Source organism: Polyodon spathula, chromosome 16 (assembly GCF_017654505.1).
Source record: "Polyodon spathula isolate WHYD16114869_AA chromosome 16, ASM1765450v1, whole genome shotgun sequence".
Lineage (NCBI taxonomy): Eukaryota > Metazoa > Chordata > Actinopteri > Acipenseriformes > Polyodontidae > Polyodon > Polyodon spathula.
Window position 1 is genome coordinate 34368473 of NC_054549.1, and position 19490 is coordinate 34387962.

The 19490-nt window shown below is 36.3% G+C and overlaps 1 protein-coding gene across 12 annotated transcripts in view; it reads left to right on the forward strand.

Annotated features, from left to right (window-relative positions):
* LOC121328796 (plasma membrane calcium-transporting ATPase 2-like) overlaps nucleotides 1-19490 on the forward strand; it is a 145261-nt gene that overhangs the window by 66739 nt on the left and 59032 nt on the right. For all 12 annotated transcript variants that reach the window (XM_041273854.1, XM_041273861.1, XM_041273862.1 and 9 more), the window contains one exon: nucleotides 15322-15832. In XM_041273854.1, coding sequence (XP_041129788.1) covers nucleotides 15640-15832 — 193 coding nt within the window. In that variant the 5' untranslated portion in view covers nucleotides 15322-15639. The remainder of the gene's footprint in view (nucleotides 1-15321; nucleotides 15833-19490) is intronic.

The window sequence follows — 19490 nt, forward strand, 5'->3', positions numbered from 1 at the left end:
TCTAAAATGTTTAATGATGGCATGTGGCATTTCAATAAAGGAGTAATTTGATACCGTATTGAAACAACATACTATTTTAACCCAACATGTAAAGCTTGGTTCTATAGTTCTTGTATATGTTGTATAATACCCCACCCAATGACTTGTATTGTAAGGCTTCCATGCTTCCATTTTGTTTCAACTATAAATGGGAACTCTTTTGGAAAGAATCCTACAGATGTTGTTGAAAACTAACCTTCCCCACTGTGTGATGACAAAGTAGAAATAATGCCAAGGCACAGAGGCTCTCAGAATCTCTATTGATTTCAGATCATGCTTTTCAGTGTCACATTTCATTTAATTACTGTCCCTGACTGCACCTACAGCAGTTAAATTAATACATGAAATTCAATTATCTATGTACAGCTTAATTCAATAAGCTTACCTTTCCAAGACAAAATGCTGAACTTCTCTTTTCCAACTGAAAGCGCAGGAAATTATATTATACCATGCATAGGGTACCAGTGACTAGTGTCAACGACTGTCTATAAATACATACTGTAGTTAAATCTTGTATTATTTATAGTAAAATATAAAAAGAAATTGGGAGCAATATGATTTTTCCGGGCCCACAAAGATCTAAGATATGTGCTAACAACATGTAAAAGCAACTTTAAAACTAAGTATGCTTTGGAAGTTATTTTTGGTGTTAACTGTTATTGTCCTGTTCATTGCTGTACACAGCTCAGTTAATGTGTTCCCCTTTTAGTTATAGGTGTGGCGTCTCCTGAAAGCTCAACCCTATCATTATACTACATGACAAACTTGGAGATGCAGAAGATTGGCGTAGAATGTGTTATCTCACACCAGTAGATAACACAGCCTTATGGTAAAAAAAAAACCCCAAAAAACTAAAAGCTCTACGCCTTTCGACACGAAGTACACTGACACTAGTACCACTCCAAATGCCTATCTTGTATTTGCTTTACCATCCACTAAAGATAAATATTTAACTGAACAAAAAATAATTAATGCCTATTTTTGTGGACAGCTGTGTTAAAGGGGTATTGAGTTTGTATAAAAAATAAATGGGTACTGTTAATGTTGACAGCATTGTTGATTCAGATTTGTTATTTTTTATGAAGGAAAAACAAAACCATTTTTTTATTGCAAAGTGATACATTGTGTCTATAATGGAGTGTGCACAGGAGATTAATGTGCATTCTCAGTGTACATTAAATGCTTGGAGATATGGATGAGTTTAATCTTATTTCCCCTTCTTTCCACTGGGATTTACAGACCAAATCCGTTAGAATGTGATGAATTACAGGCTGCTGAAGTATTCTCTGCAACAATGAATTTGCCGTCTTCTGCGCCACTGTACTCCCCTTGAGTCACTGTCAACAGCTGCATTGCTGGAGGGATTTAGGAAGCAGTGTGATTGGATGCTCCACTAGAAGATTAAACACATACAGCTGTGACCAAAAGTTTTGCATCACCATGTAGAATTAACTAATTTTGCATCATAAAGTCAAATTAAACCTGCTGAACAATGTTACATTAACATATAATAACATACCGATTAGTAGTTTTCCGTATATACTTAACAGAAAATTGTAAAAAAAAAATTAAAAATTGATATTTCCAAAATCTGATGTGAAATACCAACTATTATGGCTTTTGCAATATCGTTTTGTAGTTTCTTTTATTACGTGATGTTAAATAAAAGATCTAAATTATATTCATATAGTTGTTATTTTTTTTTAATTATGTCTCAGTCCTAAAATTCTTGGTGATGCAAAACTTTTGGCCATAGCTGTACTGTTTATATATTAAATATCTAAAATAAATGATGCAAATGAGCCTTTTTTTTAATTCTGTCTGTACCAGTTAACAGTTTGTTTACATTGTTTTCGCTATGGAGAAAAACTTGTTTTAAAAGGGATCCTACTGTTTTAAAACTAGCATGAAACAACTTAAGTTTAAACAAAGACATTTACATTGTTTTTCTCCTTGGCAAAAAAAAGGTGGCACACTTTGCATTGATACAACCTGAATGTGAGCTGGGTCAGGCTGGGGGGGCATCTCATGATTTAATAGTGCATGCTGTTTTATACTTGTGTGTTGAGGTTCATGGGGTTAAGGCATTTTCCCAAAAAAGAGAATAGCAGCTGTTTGTAGAATTCATGCAACCTGTCAGTCAGGCTGTCTGGCTGCCTCCCCTGACTCGATTTCGTTTCTTTTTAAGACATGCAGCAAGGGGTGCTTTAGGCATAGATCAGCTAAGGAAACCCGTGTGCTGTCAGTTTAGTTTTTTAGCTGAAATCTGTTGGAATGTTGTTTTACAGTACATGAAATTTGTTTTGTTCTTCAAGTGGAAGGTTGCTACATTTATGGACACAGCCACAGTTGCCTAAATCTAGCCCACGTTCAATAGAATGGTTTCAGTTTTCTTTAAACTTTTTTTTTAAGACCGTTGATGCTGGTTTTGCAAGAGAGCCAAACAGTTTTTAGATTGGTTTCACTTATTTTGAACTACCTAGTAAGGTAAGTTAAGATTAGTGTGAATTGAGTTCTGTGAAACTAACCATTAAACTGTAAAATAAATAAATAAATAAATAAAATTCAGTAAAAGCAGAAGGAAAAAGGCAGAGAGGACAGAGAAAACTAACTATAGTCAGTTCAAGAGCCATTCACTGTTAACAACAGTGTAGAAGTTCTTAAAAAGAGGAACATTGTTAAACATGAATTGTACCCTTAAAAATAATTCAAATTAAACCTTACCAGGGTTTGCTGTGCTGTCAGATTTGAAAAACTGGAATCATGGGATGCAATAGAATCATGCTTTGGTACTGCATGTACATATATATGTATCATGCAATTCTAGTTTTCTTAATATCGCTGCTGTTACCATGGCTGCATAATACCCATACTCTCCATGGTGCATTACTCAACTTGTGTATATATATATGGCTCTATGCAACACACTGCCATGCATAACAAAACAATAAAAAACACAAACAGGCCTTTAAGCACTATTCTGTCCATACTAGCTATTCATCTTGAAAAATGGAAATGACTTGTTGGCAGATTTATTCAGCATGTTTGAATGGAGCTTTCACTGTGATGCATTCTCCCTGAAAGGATGTGTCGTAAAGGCCTCTATAATTGAGTTAACAGATGTGCAGACCTGCTTGGTAATGTTCCGGAGTTTCATTATGAATCTTGCCGCATTCAGCCTTTAAATGTAATCATTTAGCCGTGCATTTCCTACATTTAAAGAATGTGACAATAATTGAACGGCCTGTTTATTTCTTAATTTTGCTACTGTATATTGTCAGTATTATTTCATAGAGGTTAAGTAACAGGGCTCTGCATTTACTGATCAAATAACTTCCAACTCAAATAACAGATTTAAGCAATGGCAGCCCTAACTGTCACATCCATACAAGCACTGCTAAGGCCTGTACCGTTCAATTTGTGACTTTTTTTCAGTGGGTGATTGATTGTGACTCATAAGCCATACATGACTGTAAGGACAGCTGTAGGATTCATTGTAATTAAATACAGATAGTTTAAAAAGCTGACATGTCATTTCTGAAATCTATCAAGCAGTGGGATTGTGCCTCTGTGTACACTGTACAGAGGCTTTTGGCTCTCAGACCAATTCATGTTGTCTGTATTTCTTCAGTATTGTATTACTCATATAGATCCATATGTAGTTTTGAAGGTTTGGTTCAGCTTTCTAAGGTTACCAGTGCTGGCATGTAACAGAGCACCTTCATGAAATATTACTGATGTATTGCAATAATAAACAACATTGTTTAATGCAAACCGTTCAATTTCGTAGACCATTTTAACTTGGGATAAGTTACCACAGCAACAGCATTTTGTGTTGGCTTGAATAAAACTGAAACATGAACTTTGTAAAGTAATTGAAATTAAAATAAAGATGTGGTTCTTACACTCTATCTACAGCATAGTATATGCAGGTTACAACAAACTATATATATATATATATATATATATATATATATATATATATATATATATATATATATATATATATATAGTTTGACTTTATAATTTAAAGCTACAGACAGTGAGTACTATAGTAATGATGGTATGCATGTTCTAGATATGAGAATAGCTTTTAAATATCTCCTTTTGACTGAACTTTGTTGATGCTGAATATGATCTAAGCCTTATTGGGATTAGCAAACATTCCTAATTCTTGGTTTAAGATTTCTTTAACCTGTTTAAATCAGGTAATACAAAATGCAACAGTGTTGGGAGCAGGATAAGATCTCAAAGATTAAAAAGAGAGCAGATGGAGACAGAATATTACATTTCTTTTTCTACTCACTGGTGTGTGGGAGGCCTTATAATTCTAATTGAATATACAAGTTGTGGAGGAGATTTGAATAATTGTTTAGCCTTTAACAAATGTTTACCCTCCTGGTTCCTAGAATCGGGAGCTCCTTTGAGTAATATATATATATATATAATATATATATATTTATATATAATATATATATATATATATATATATATATATATATATATATATATATATAGATATAGATATAGATATATAGATATATAGATAGATAGATAGATAGATAGATAGATAGATAGATAGATATTCCCTTCAGTCACTGTGTGCATTAAGTTTTCTGTCTGTGTAAATATTTCATAATGCATATCTCAACAGTACTTACTGTATTTTAAATTAAGTAAAATATATGTGTTAGGGTAGTAATAAACAACATTTTTGTAGGACAGAGAATCTCAGTTTAGAAATTTGATAAGATGGAAAATAACTTCTGCAAATCTGTATAAAGTATTAAGAATCATTCAGATTGGGAGGGACATGTGCTTGTTTATCATCATTTATCAATTAGCTTTAATCAATTTAGTGATTGATGAGTTAGGCACGTCTCAGTTAGTGATAGATTGTAGCGTGATTTGGCTTGGGTACGGAATTGACTGCCGTATTTTGTGATTAAAGACTGAGGACATTACTTCTTGGCTGTTATTTGAATGAATGCAATCAGGACATGGATTGATTGCATTGTTGATCAGCTTGTGTATAGCAGTTGCTTTTGTTTTTTCAAAGTTGTTCTAATGCCAAACTATATCCCCCCCCCCCCCCCCCCCCCCCCCCATTACAAATCATCCATTATTTTTATGTTTGGATACATACATTGAGGGTGATAAATAAACACATAAATAAATTAAAAAAAGGCAACTATTTTACCACTACAAAAAATACCACTATAATGTTTGACAGTACATAGAATAAGATGCTTATTTTACATTGTTTGATCTATTCCATGGTTTTTGAAAGTTTAAAAGAAGCCTTGTGAACTATCATACCCTGTTTCAAATAAGAATGAACAAGTTTGTTTGTTGTAGAGCCGTGAGTTGCAGTGTCCCATTGTTCTGGTTTGAACCTGAGCCATTAGTTCCTGTTTCCATTCAGGACCCTGGACAGGTCACATGTAGAATACAATACAATGTAACATCACTGTTACCCCAGGATGGAATAACAACCTCATACAGTGTATCCAGACCTATATTGGTGTTTACTTAGAGTCAAATGGGTCTGACAACAGCCATTAATTCACATCTATTCATCATTCAAGAACCATTTTGAGGTCTACAATAATGCGTTTGATGATATACTGTATCATGATTAATAGCCTCATCATGAAACGCACCATGTTTTGCGCACGTCTCCTCTGATAGGTGGATTTGGCACACTTGAGTATATTACTGTAGTTCCAGCATCTTACAGCAGTAGTCGCTGTACGCCACTGTTAGGTCAGCATGTGGAGTATCTCTTAATAAGGATTCAGGGAGTTGCAAATATTATAATTAATAGACTTTGACACTGTGGCTCGATATGTTTATGGCATAATATATTTTACAGAGTTAGGCAGGATATCAGAAAATGCATGAAGGAATAAATGTCTGACAGAAAATGCTTTTCCTGTTCTTGTAGTCATGCTCTGTTTAAAAGTCTTCCCCGGCATCTAATATGTGACAGTGTCTTGATAAGCGGACTCACAGATTCACCACTGGTGGCAATTCACTTTGGATTAAATTGGCTTTATTTCTGTGCGAGTAGCTATTATTTTATGATCAAATAATGAATGCTTCCCATGTGCACATGGGGCACAGACAATTCCTGCAGAGTCTAATCAGCACAGCTAGAACACATTTGTCTGGAGTGCACTGGTGCAGTGGATTAGGGCTTTAAGTGCTACATTTTTCATTTTAGCTGCAGGTTCTGTTTTTGAATTTTGTCCCAGTACAGAGTCAATATGAATCATCAATGCAGCAATCAAGTAGAAAACCATCATCTTCTGCACCCAAATCCTTTTGTGATGGCTCTTTTTAAAGTCTTGTTTGTATCCAGTTCCAAGTGCCCAAAGAAGAAGACATGTATTTCCCTGTGTTCACACTGCATTGTTCCGAAGGCAGATCTGGTTTAATAACCAGGATTAAGGGAGCATTGATTGGATAGTATCCTTCTAGTAGGGGTGGGTTAAACTCCATTGGACCACCTGTTGCCGCCTCATCATACAAATTTACTTAGCACATAATTCCCGACTCAAATTCTATGAATGTATTAAAATACAAATTGCCTGGTTTGTCTTTATGTTTGTAAAAAAAATATAATATTGAAATTAACATTCTCCTTTAAGCAGTCCTCATTAAAACACAGTGGCAGCGCTGGGTAAATTAACACAACAGGCTCTTGCCACCTAGAATGATATGTTGTGTACCTGTGAATCAGAGCACCGCTCAGACTGCTATGTCATACTATTAACATGTCTGTATCATGGAGGGCTCTCCTATAGCATCAAAATAATTTGGAATTAAGTTTTGTATTCAGTGTGTAAGACATGAAGGAAAAGGGACTTTGTTCAAAATGATCAATCCCTCATGATCGATTCTATTGGACTGAATGACTTTGCAATGCTAGGAGTACTAAATCACCTGATAAGTGGGACAGTAACTAGCATTTACATCTGTTAAAAAAAAAAAACAAAAAAAACAGTAAAGGCTACAGCGACTGTAGTTTCGCTGGATTTCGAAATAGCTCTGCACACAGTTGTATTTCGTAGTCTCAACTATTTTACTCTTTGATATTTTGTCCTGTGTGATCTGTATGATGTGGATATTTGAGCAAGAAAGAGTGAAAATGAATGGTAACATTTATGTTCACATTGAGAAAATAAACCAGTAAAATCATATTATAAAATGCTGTTGTTGATTTAAGATGTTGCATTGAAGCATTGAGACATGGCAGGGGATGTGATAAACATGAGATAATCCAACCTGTAAAAGGTTTAAGGCACTCCGCTTCAGGTTGTGCCCCATTATGCCTTTAGGGGTCTCATTAACTCATACCCCCTGTTGTGTCTTAATGTTTAACACTGCCCTATAGATCTAATACCTCAGGCCCTTCAATGATAATCAGTAATGATTGCCACTTTTGTAGTAAAGAATTCAAACAACATATGCCTTTTATAATTCACGTGTACAAAGTATTTAAACCACCAACTTATAGCCCCTTTGAACTTAAGTGATTTCAAGACTTGAGTACTGTATTTTGACTGGCAATGACTGGTTTGGGGTCTAGGCGAACACTGACTTGTTGAATGCAATAATGGTACTTTTAATGCACTACTAGTAATGTATGATGGTAATTCAATGGTAACTGTTTTTGGGTTCAGCATTATTTAAATAATGAGTATTTACATACCAACTTTTGAAGGTGAACTTATCAGTGTATATTAAGGTTTGAATGACGTCTGTAATTGATTTCCGCATCTGTATAACTTGGCAAAGCTTTGCCTTAAACTTCCAACCAACTCAGTGGACGCAGAACTTGCACTCTGAATGTATGGACAAGTCTTCACAGCAGAGAATGTGTTGGGGGATGTTGCATCTTGCCTTTAGCAAATGACAGCACTCTGTTTTATTAAGGCCCTGGTAGTGCTCTGAAATATTATCTATTTAGGTTTACTTACTGTTTCAACAGGTCTGTGAAATGTCAGTGAAATCCTAATTTTATTCCTTAACCTACCCACGAAAAATATGCAAATTCTCTGCAATCTCAGTAGACCCCTAGTAATAATGCATGCAGTTGCCATGGATGCAAGTTCCTTGTTAAACCTGAAAAGTTCAGAATTAGTGTTCAATTATATGTGAGTAAAAAAGAGCTGTGCTGACATGGATTTCTCATTAAATACACTGACTCTAGAGGACATTCCTGGGGGACTGACTAGAGATGGTTCGGCTCACTGTGCCACAGCAAACCGCACTGGTCAGACACCAGACAAACCCTCACCTCCAGAGTTCAGCTTGACAACATCTCTGGAGGTCATCAACTGATCTCCAGTTCTTTTCAGTAGGATGGGTCAATATATATATATATATATATATTATATATAGATATATATCTATATATATATATATATATATATATATATATATATATAACCAAAAATATACCAATGATGTAATCAATGCTTTTAATTATTATGCAGTTGCACATGAACTAACTTCATATGCTATCACGTCAATTCTGAGTGGCTCTGTGGACAATTAGATTAGCCAGGGAGTAGACCTCATTTGTTCCATGTCTGGTATTACCAGTGATGTGCGCTTCTTTTCTGTACAGACCTATAACAGAAAATACATTTGATTAAATGTCAGGGTTTTTTTTTTTTAACCCTGGGTAGGTGCTTGGCATGTAATGTGGGGGTGTTTTTCCACTTCACATTTAGACACAGAACAATGGTTGGCACTCTATATTTCAAAAGACCCTGTCTAGCACTTTCTAGCACCATTAAAATCAGCTCTCGTCGAGACCAATCTGCATTTTGTAGTCTTCTATTGCATTGTAAGGAAGATAAAAGCAGGTGGCTCTAGGCAGAGAAGGCAAGCTGAGTGTTTGATGACATGATATGATTACATAACTACTGCCGCATACAAATGATTTGCATGTACTGGAAGAACAGTCATATTTCAAGGGAAATCTTTGCAGCTATTAAGAGTATATAAAACTTTTCTAATATCCTATCATGTGCATTCTCTATCATTCTGTACTGATGTTTCATCAAATCAAAGAAGAATTTTAGTGGGGGAAAACTAAATTAATATTACACTGTAAGACAGTGTTTATTATCTATAATCAATCTTGATACATTTGTATATGATCTTTTAATAAGCACAAGTAATTTAATTAAGTTATATCTATAAAAAAATAATAATAATCTATCTAAACCCAAAATTGATCTAATTTCAGAAATGCTTCTTTCAACAACAACAACAAAAATTTTAATTTGCACAAAAATGTTGTTTGCGTTTAAAAAAATTGCTTCTTCAGCAGCATGTCAATAGATCAATAAAACATGTTCTCATGTTAATTATATACTTTTTTTTCGGGGGTGGGTAATCGTGTTAGAGGTAATGGAAATCATCTATTCACTTTTCTAAGCAACCAGCAAGGATAATATGCTTGAAGGAAAATACTACCCAACATCAAGGTTCTTGGTTGAGTGCCGTGTGTAATATTACTCATTTAAATGTGCGCAGAATAAAAATAAGATTGTTAAATGGTTTTGGGGGTAGTGAAGCCTGTTTGTCACCTTTCACAAATTAGAAATAAGGTAAGCATGAAGCTAAGCTTGTTTCCAGGACTTCCGCTGTCATCTTGCTTCACATCTATGCTTTTCCCCCCTAGTATTATGACACTTGTTTAGAGCAAATCACACTGCTGTTAGTGTCAAGCGAAATAAAAAAAATACGACAGTAGAAAAACGCCCCATAGCATGAGAAACAGTATATTTGTTATGGGAATAGTCTTAGATTTAAAAAAAAAAAAAAAAAAAAAATAGATTATGCCTACAGTCCTCCTACACATAAACTCCTGATAAGATAAAAACAGAAATACCTGTCATTATATTGCATTTTGGAACAATGTTACTTGTTAAAGCAGGCTGAGTTTCATTTGCAGGTAGAAGTGGGCTGAGTTTCTTGTCTGACACTTTCTTGGAAAGTACTGTATGACGAGGTTCCTAAGCTGGGGCTGGGGAGCCACAAGATGCTTTCAGGGAGAGCTGCTACGCACATACAAAATTCCAAAGCAATATTCCCTTAGAGAGTCAATTAATTTACTTGAACACTGTTGTTAGGTGCTTGGGGTTATTTTGAATGTAACATTGACATCAGCTGGTTCCCGCGGTAACGGTATGTACCATTACACAACAAATAACGGGGTTGATTATTAGGAGTACAAAATAGGTAACTATATCCGTGCATCTTATAATTATAACCAATGCCAATTAATGTTTTTTCTGGTAGAAGTTCCTTATATATTTTCTTCCCCCTCCATCAAGAAACCGCTCCATAATTGCTGTACTTAGTTGTACACTGTCTGCAGATGCAACATAATCCTGCATGTAAAGGTAAGCAGGAGCAGTATGGTTTATTTTATGTATGCAGGGGGAATTAAACATATCAACTTCTACCGGTCAAACATAGTTGGCAGAAATTCAGCATTTATTCATTTTATTAATTTATTTATTTACAGTTGCCTATTTTGTACTCCTTATAATCACCCCCCTATTTGTTGTATAATGGTTAAGGTTGAGGCGCTGTATCAATTTATCGATAGTCAAGCCTGTGCATTGTTTTTGTGTAAAGGGTTTAAGCAAAGGAAAGCTTTTATTTTTTATTACATTTGGAATCAGCAATTATTTTTTGCATTAAGCGCCGAGCTTCTCTTCTCCCTTCAGGTGTGACTCTCTGCCTGACTTCTCCCACCTGCCCCGCCCCCTGCAAGTGTTTATTGATGGGACTGCATCTGTGCAGGAGTCTTTAAAGTAACAGAGCGTTAAGAGCGCTCTGCTAGAATTACAAATACTGTATCAACCGAGCTACAGTGCCTTCCGATGCTTGCCAATTATTTTCTAAAGTACGACGGCAAGAAAGAAAAGTAAAGAAAGTAATGTTTGGGATACTCTGGTAACACAGTTAATTTGCATTTAATGAGATGGCACCCTGCAAAACTTCAAACAGAATCTGCATTTATTCATCTGAACGACCCCCGAGCAAAAATTAAGAAAATCAACCAAGATCGTGCCAAAAGTTGTATCTTAGGTTAGAAGTATTAAGCATCCCGGCAACGTCAGTCCCTTGTGAACATGTATTCGGTAATGCTGGGCAGATTGTAAGCAAGTGCCAGTCATGGACACTATCATGTTCCTTAACACAATTCAAATATAAGCCATGGACAACACTCTTGTTACTAAACTGCTGTGGACAGTGATAACTTTTTTTTTAAAATGAGTTTTTTCAACTTGATTGGTTATTAGTCTGACTATTATGGATTTAAAGAAATCAACGCCAATACCGAAACAAAAATGTAATATATATTTTTTTATTACAATATGCATAAACTAATGTAATCAATTTAATATGCATAATAGTTTTTAAAGCCTTACTAGCAATGTTACCCAGCAATCCACAGCTCCACATGTGTTACTGGGTTTTGTTTTTTTACCCTTCATAACATTGATGAATCGAGGCGTCTGTTTTTTTTGGAGAACGATATATCGATAGTGAAAAACTAGGCATCACCCCAGCCTTAATAATGGTACATGCTGTTAGTGTGGCTGTCATCAATGTTACAATTGAAATAACCCCAAGCACCTAACAGCAGCTATCATGTAAATGAATGAACCTTCTGGGGAATGTTGCTTTGTCATGGTCATGTTGAATTTTTTTATATGTGCTATGCACCTCCTGCACAGGGGTCCCTGGCCCCCAGTTCTGTAAACCCTGCTTTAAGTCATCATAGACTAAAGTAAATGTTGCTTTTGGTTCTCTGTATGCATGCGCAATGTATATGAATTCAGAATATACGTACATTCCTTACCTTAAGGTTATGCTTTAAGGGTTATTAGTTGATATTATACAATCTCCACACAGTACCTAAATAAACGAAATCTATTAATTCTAAAGGTGTCGGTACATTTAACTTGTGTTGACAGTCCCTCATCTCAGACTTTCTTTATGTTTTACTACCAAAACAGAAAAAAAAGATTCGTCTGCATCTTGCCATATGACATCATTACACAAGATTACCGAGATGGGGAAATCCTATCAGTGTTAAGCAATATACAGATTCTGCCCCCGTTTCAAGTTGTAGGATTAGTCAAGAACTTTTATATAGTGTCAGCTAGCAGGCAGTACTGGATAGTTCCTGCAAACTATGTTTAAATGTGCTTATTGACACAGAAAAGGAAAACATGGCAACTGGCTCTAAGATCTGGGTTGATCAAATCTAAGATGGAGTCAAGTATTTTATATCTGCGAGGAAGGCTGTTGTTTCCAAGTACACTCAGTGTGCCCTTGTTGTAGCTATGATATGAGAAGCGCATTGCTCTTCTCTTGTTTGAAGGTCCTGTTTTTTCATGAACAGTTCTGTGTCTTTGACCTCCATTAAGCTCGCAGACATCTCTTTATTGTTATCCTGCTATCTCAAGGTTAAGGTGAATGGCAGAGATTGCGCTTGTTATATAACAATTGTTATTATAATAGAATTCTGCCACTGATGTCTCAAAAACAATGAAACAAGCCTTCTTTTCACAGCTTTGTTTTTCATAATACTAATGGTCAGTGGTTGGCTGAATCTCCCGCAGCACACTCATTCTCTAGTACTGTTTGTAACAGCCTTCTTTTGAGATTTTCCTTTTAACTAAATAAATAGATAATTCTAAAAAGCCTTGCTTATACTTAATGACAAATTGTTAGGTTTTTTCCAATTGAATTTCAGATTATTATTATTATTTTTTTAAAGATTAATTGTTCAAATGCATTGCCAACAACAGAGCATGTGCAGATCTATAATTATTCTGTTTAGTTGCCTGATTTAACTGCTTTAATAATGGAACAATATGTTTTAATAATCATGACAGGAGTTTTCAAGTGCCCAAAGTGAGTTATCATGAATTTTGTGCATGATTGCTGAATTTCTACTAATTCAGACAATTGGAAAAGATATTTAAAAAAAAACAAACAAACAAAATACTTTGAGAGCCCCTGAAAAGAAATGTGTTAACTTTGTAAACACTTCAAATGTGATTATCCTTCTGAAATCTAACTATTTCAGCAATTGAACACCTGGGGACATTCCATTAGGCTTTGTTTAATGTGACAGAACTGGCACAGTTGGATTAGATGGCATTCAGGTTGAGAGGGCTTTAGGACTTTAGGAAATACTTCTGCCAGGCAACAAATCTTATTTTTTTAACCCAAAGGAGAACTTCTTGTGGAAAAAAGCCTTTGACAGCTCATGCTACTGGAGCACAAGTCATAGCTGAAGCAAACAACCCCTGCCATGCAAGTATTGGTGCAAGCACTACTCATGTTCTCTGTGTAAATGTATTAAAATCGATAGGAATGTTAATGAGGACCAACTAAAATTACTCTTATGCTAAACACAGGACATTACAGCTGAAACCCTACTTATACACACCTGAACCCTAGACCCCTTTTACAACCTGGCCCTTTATGCTCAACCTGGCTTTCTAATGAGTTATTTCCAACCTTGGAGTATCAGTGGTGCAGTGGGTCACCACCTCCAAGCTTGAAGGAATGAGGCATGCTCACAAGACAAAGGATGAACAGAACCAGAATTTCCACAAATATCATACAAAATCTCACCTGTGCAATTCTTCTTTTTTAATGATCTATGTTAAACCAGTTTGTTCTCTTATAGTTAGATGAAGGGTAGATGGTCAAATGGGAATACAATTATAATTTATTTTCCTTAATTGACATTATCTATAAATAGCAAGCTTGGTTAAAAACTGAGAAAAAAGGGATCCTTAAGGAATATGACATACTGCAAATTGAAGTGACATTTCTTATTCCCGAGGCCTAATGAGAATTGAAAAGAGGGTAGAATCTCTTGAAATACAGCTAAAGACAAAGTAGGATTAAGATGGATAAATCTGTATCCTTTTTTATCTGAGCAGAATCAGAACAAAGGACATAGCCACCTTCTACCAGACTCTCCATGTGTTTGTTTTTGCAGTTTTATTGTTCAAGGCAGGCTCTCTCGTGAAGAACCTGTCACTTCTGTATTTCTGTTTTAAAGCCTGAAAAGCACTATCCAGTGGCACTTAAGACTGCCTGTGTGGAGTCAGAGCAACCTTACACTATACCTAGAGGCGCAGCCCCTCAGCTGGCTTTGGATTGGTTGGTTAACCTTGCCTTGCTTTCAAGGCTGTGGAGACGCAGTTATAGTGCCACTGGGGAGCCATGTTGCATAGGTTGTTGTGGACGGAAGATGCAGAAGGTTCATTAAATAAATTAGTTACAAGTAGCAGAAATAATTCCACAGCATACAAGCAGTTAAGCAGAAACTGTAGAAGGACTGGTTGTTATTTAGGGTATTAAAGTGAAATTCAAATCTATTTGTTTCTTTAAGAAAAACCAAGACAGGCTTGCAGTAAAATGGTGTAGAATTTTCTGTGTCTTCACAATTGTAGACTCGCCAAGGCATTGGAAGTGCTTTTCCATTAAAAGTCAATCAAATGGTACAACAATTATAACAATATTCAGAAAAAATAAATATCACTGGAATAAATTAATTTACTTGTACACCCTGGTTTTATATTAATTATTTGAGTTGCTATGGGATAACTGTGTTTACCAAATGTATATATGTGCCTATGAAAAAATCTTACCTGCCACCCACTATGAATGGAAGTGCATGAGTGCAGTTTTGAAAGAAACAAATGCTGCAAAAATGCTATTCCATTTGAAATAAATTCTAATCTGAACTAGCCGGTACATAAAACTGTATGCCTGGGGTTTTCTTGTCCTTACTGGAAAATAAAATTGATATGGCAACCTAAAGCCACAGTAAATAACCAGTCACATCTTAAGCTGAGGCATGATGGTGGGGCTATTAATATTCACAAGGCGTCTCATTTAGCTATTGCTCTTGGGATTGATCAAAGTGTAGCACACTGCTAGTGCTGTGGCTGCTGCTGCTGTGAGAGGAGAACGCAGTGCATGTGACACAGATAGGACTAGTTCTGAGCACGGCAGCTCCAGCAATGACAGAGCAGCATCTCACAGCAGAGCCACAAGCTATGACACTGCCTTGCTCTCTGACTACCACATGTTAGACAAAATGCTGCTTGACAAATGCTCTTTTTCTTTTTCTGGATGAAACAGTATTTATTTTGTTTCACCTTCTTTAATTTTTAATTGATGTTATTGTTCTTTTCTTTTTTTTCCCCAAAGGCTTAATGGATAAGATGACCATGTAGAATGTTACAAGCTGAGACAACCAGAATGGGAAACTGTATATGGAGAGGAGCTGGACTGCAGCCTTGAAAGCAGGCACCCCTCTAGACTTTTAACAGGGCTTTTGGCACTATTGGATTGTATTTTTTTCCCCTAACCTGAAGAATTCTTCGTAATATTTAATTGACAGTAAAAGCAACTGGATTTTCTAAAATTAGCCCCTTTGATTCAGAAGCTCTGCTTTTTCACTGATAGCATTTTAACCTTTAAAAAAATAAAAATTAAACTAGAGAGCTACAAGCAATACAAGCAACCATGGGGGACATGACAAACAGCGTTTTTTACGCAAAGAACCAAAGAAACGAGGCCAAGGGGGAGTTTGGCTGCACGCTGGAAGAGCTGCGCTCCCTCATGGAACTGCGAGGCTCGGACGCTGTCATCAAAATCCGGGAGGACTATGGGGATACGAACGGGCTCTGCAGGCGTTTGAGAACATCGCCAACAGACGGTAAGCTTGCAGTAATGGCTTTGTATCACTATAGATTCTCTTTATAACATTACAATCCAGGCTCTGCAGAAAATGGATCGTTTTTCACCAAACAGCCTATATCTATTAAATAACATGTTCAATGCAAACGATTCACCCAGAATATTATTTAAAAAATGTATGATATGTATATGTACAAATATGCATTGCAGCTGGAATATGAATATCTGTTGAGATTACTGTTAAACCCCCTCATTTAGAAGCTGGCCATGCTGAAGTTTCCATTGTAACAATTTATAAGCAGTACATTGGTTGGCATTCTAGGTAAAATCATCTCTTAATAGATGGTATATTACAAGTGTCTCTCTACATAGGAGAATATGGTCACAATAATTTATACTGTAGATGTGTAATGTCTTTAGAACAGCATTAAAGAACAAAGCCAACTTATAAATATAATATCATAAAACTATTAAAACTATAAAACTGCATAGTCTTACATTAATTTAGGAGCTTCTTCTTAAAACCTTGCATTTGAACACTTTAATTAATGTTGTCATGTTTTACAGCACACAAACAGACATACTGACATAAAAAGAAGATTCGGCCTAACTTGGATTAGGTGTTATATTCTGGGTTCATTTCAGTTTATACATGAAATCCCCGTACAGTATGTATGACAGCAGAAACGAAATTAGATTTCTTTTGTAAACTAAATTGAAAAACTTCCTGCCCATTTACAACACAATTTAAATCAATAGTGCTGTAATTCCAAACGTAATTCTATCGGCTAATGCAACAGTAAAGTATCTCCAGATATTCTGGATCTCTCAGCTTAATTGGCTTTGCCAGAATTGACTTAATTCTTCCTTCAGACTGGTGTTGAAGTCACATCATTCTATTCATGCAAGGCAGTTTGGCAGCAAAAGTGCCACTTGATAACGAGGAAACAAGGTTTTATTAAGTCATGCTAATCTGCTGGGCAGACATTCACTTTCAGAACTCAGTCACCTTCATGTGCTTCAACTTTCTTTCACTAGTTTTGTACCTCGTCTCATAAAGCAGTCCAAAAATGTGAAATAGTATCGAAAGGCATCTGTTATCAAATAAGCTGCATCAGCACTAGCAGTTTCCTTAATCCATGGTGTCCTCAAGCTAGAAAACTAGAACGCGGCAGTGCTAAGATTTCTAGGTTAGTAGCGAGGTGAATGATTCATGATACAGTCATGTTAGTTGACATTTTGAAGAGGGTCTGAGGGTCTGTGCCCTCAGGGTTGCATTTTAAAGGCCTATAGTGACTTTGTTAATTACCATAAAAAATGGTGTATAAGTCGGACTGGTGTATAAGTCCCCCCCCCATCCATCCCTTTTTGAGCCAATTTCAGGAAATGGCTTATAGGTCACATCGGTGTATAAGTCGCTCCCCCCTTTTTAGCACCCCCTAGCAAATAGACTTACACAGGTGTTTTTACAGTAAGGTATTGTAGGTAATTTATATTGATTCATGGGGTCAGGGTTAAAAAATATACACGCAAGGGGATTATTCCTAGCAGCCCCCTCCCCTAAAAACACAAACAAAAAAGAACAGCTTGGGATTGCTTGTGTAAACTACTTAAGATCTAAAAAAAGCTGCAAGGCCAGCATCCTGTCTAATAAATATTTGAAGAGCAACTCTTCCCTCTCATTCAGATGCACTTACTCCTAATGAAAGCAGAGCGCTGGGCTATCCTATCCTGGGCTATGCTTGTCCCTGTTACATGAGATAGGGTCAGGATTGTATTATATTGACTTTTTCATTTATTTATGTGACATCCTCTTCAGGAAACGTAAACCGTTGAAAGCATGTTGTAAACATTTCTTTTTACTTCACGGCCATTGTATTGCCATGTTCAACACAATATTGTGGGTTTAATGGACATTTATCTGAGGTCTGAATATGTGGAGTGCCCTATTGTTAATAAATAGTACAGAGCAATGCACTTAACATAGTATAACATCGTGTCTTTATTAAATTAGTTTCAATCATTAAATCTTGATGTACCGAATACACAATGTAAGGCAGTTGTATTTGTATCTTTGGTCCTTTGTTCACTTGTATTTACAGGTAGGTAACAAATGTTTTTGTTCAATAATGTAGCCTGAATGACAAAGTATTTGATCGTTGACTTGACTTGTAATGTGTTGAACTACGGAAATTCCACCAGAGATGTTAGAAAAAGCATTAACAATAGAAAGGCAAGAAAAATACATTGACCTAAAACATTTAATGACATGCTTATCTGATTAAATGAACTGCCATAAATGAAGTTAATATAACTGCTGGGGTTGAAGCCTGATAGTTGAAGAAGTGTGCTCCCAAGGCCCCTGGTTCAGTGGCCTTTATCACTATTAATTGGTGATGGAGGCATCACACCTTCTGCCTTTGAGGTCAAGTGCGCAGACCTAGAGTGACATAAAAAATCCACTTTAAGATGTCATTTTAATTGAAATCATGGCACTTCAGCTATTTTACTCTCAGCAATGCTAGTGAAAGTGCATTAAATCCACAGCATCTGCACTGGTGTAACCGGGATTAAAATCAGCCCTACAGCAGTATGTTTATAAAGAGTCAGATCTTCATGAAATCTCGATCAGCATGTTCCTGGTTTATTTGTCAATTTAACTGATTAAGCAGAACAGCTTTTTTTTTTTTGGGGGGGGGGTTGTTTGTGTTGTCCCCTTGATTGGAGTCAGTGGTTCAGTCCCCAACACTGTGCTTCGCTAGTGATTGACCCTGGAGTCGGGGTCTAGAGCGGCCAAAGCAACCTTACTTAGCTGCTTTTACAGGGGGCTGCCAATAGTATGTATTAGCATTGATTGTTATGAAATCAGCACCATCCTCCACTTTCAGCATAGGCTATAAAGAACTGTATTATAACCACTTTCTACAGAGCAGCAATACGCCTTCTGCTCGATGAACCTTACTGTCTAATCAGTATTATGACACCATCCCTAGTGTCCAAATGATAATATTAATCATATTTTTTTTTTCAGGGCAAAACATTTTGCTTCCTATAAGGTAGACCGCTAAGTAGTACTGTGAGAAATGATGCCCTACACTTCAAGCTTTTGGACTGTTCCTTACAATAACAGAAGCTTATATCTGGTGGTTTTGCAGTTGAATCCGCTAATGCACAGGGTTTTTGAAATGATTACAAAATTGATTTGTCAGTCCAGCAGGTCTGAGATGGACCAAACTGAGCGTTCCTCTGAACATTGAGATTGTTCTGGAATTGGTCTTGTTTTTTTTTTTTTTTTAATTGTTTTTTAAGCCATGTCTGAACACAGCTTACTGAATTCAATTGACCAATGACCAGTCCTACTGAAGGACTTTTCCATATCCTAAATTGTATTTAAGATTTTTGAGATTCAGATATCATTAAAGTGTCTCACCAATTGATGAACTACCTCCCGAAAATGCTTCATTCAGACCATGTGTGAAAACAAATGTTGCTCACACACCGTGACCTTCACTTCTGTGCGGGTGTCAGCCCCCTCAATGACACATTGCAGCAGATGTAACGGGGACATCTGGTAAGAGCTGCTACCTGGCATGCCCACACTGCATGCTGCCCATGGACAGTGGACCACTGGGACTCTGTTGCAATCTACTGTCTGTTGATCTGTCAGTTATGCTCAC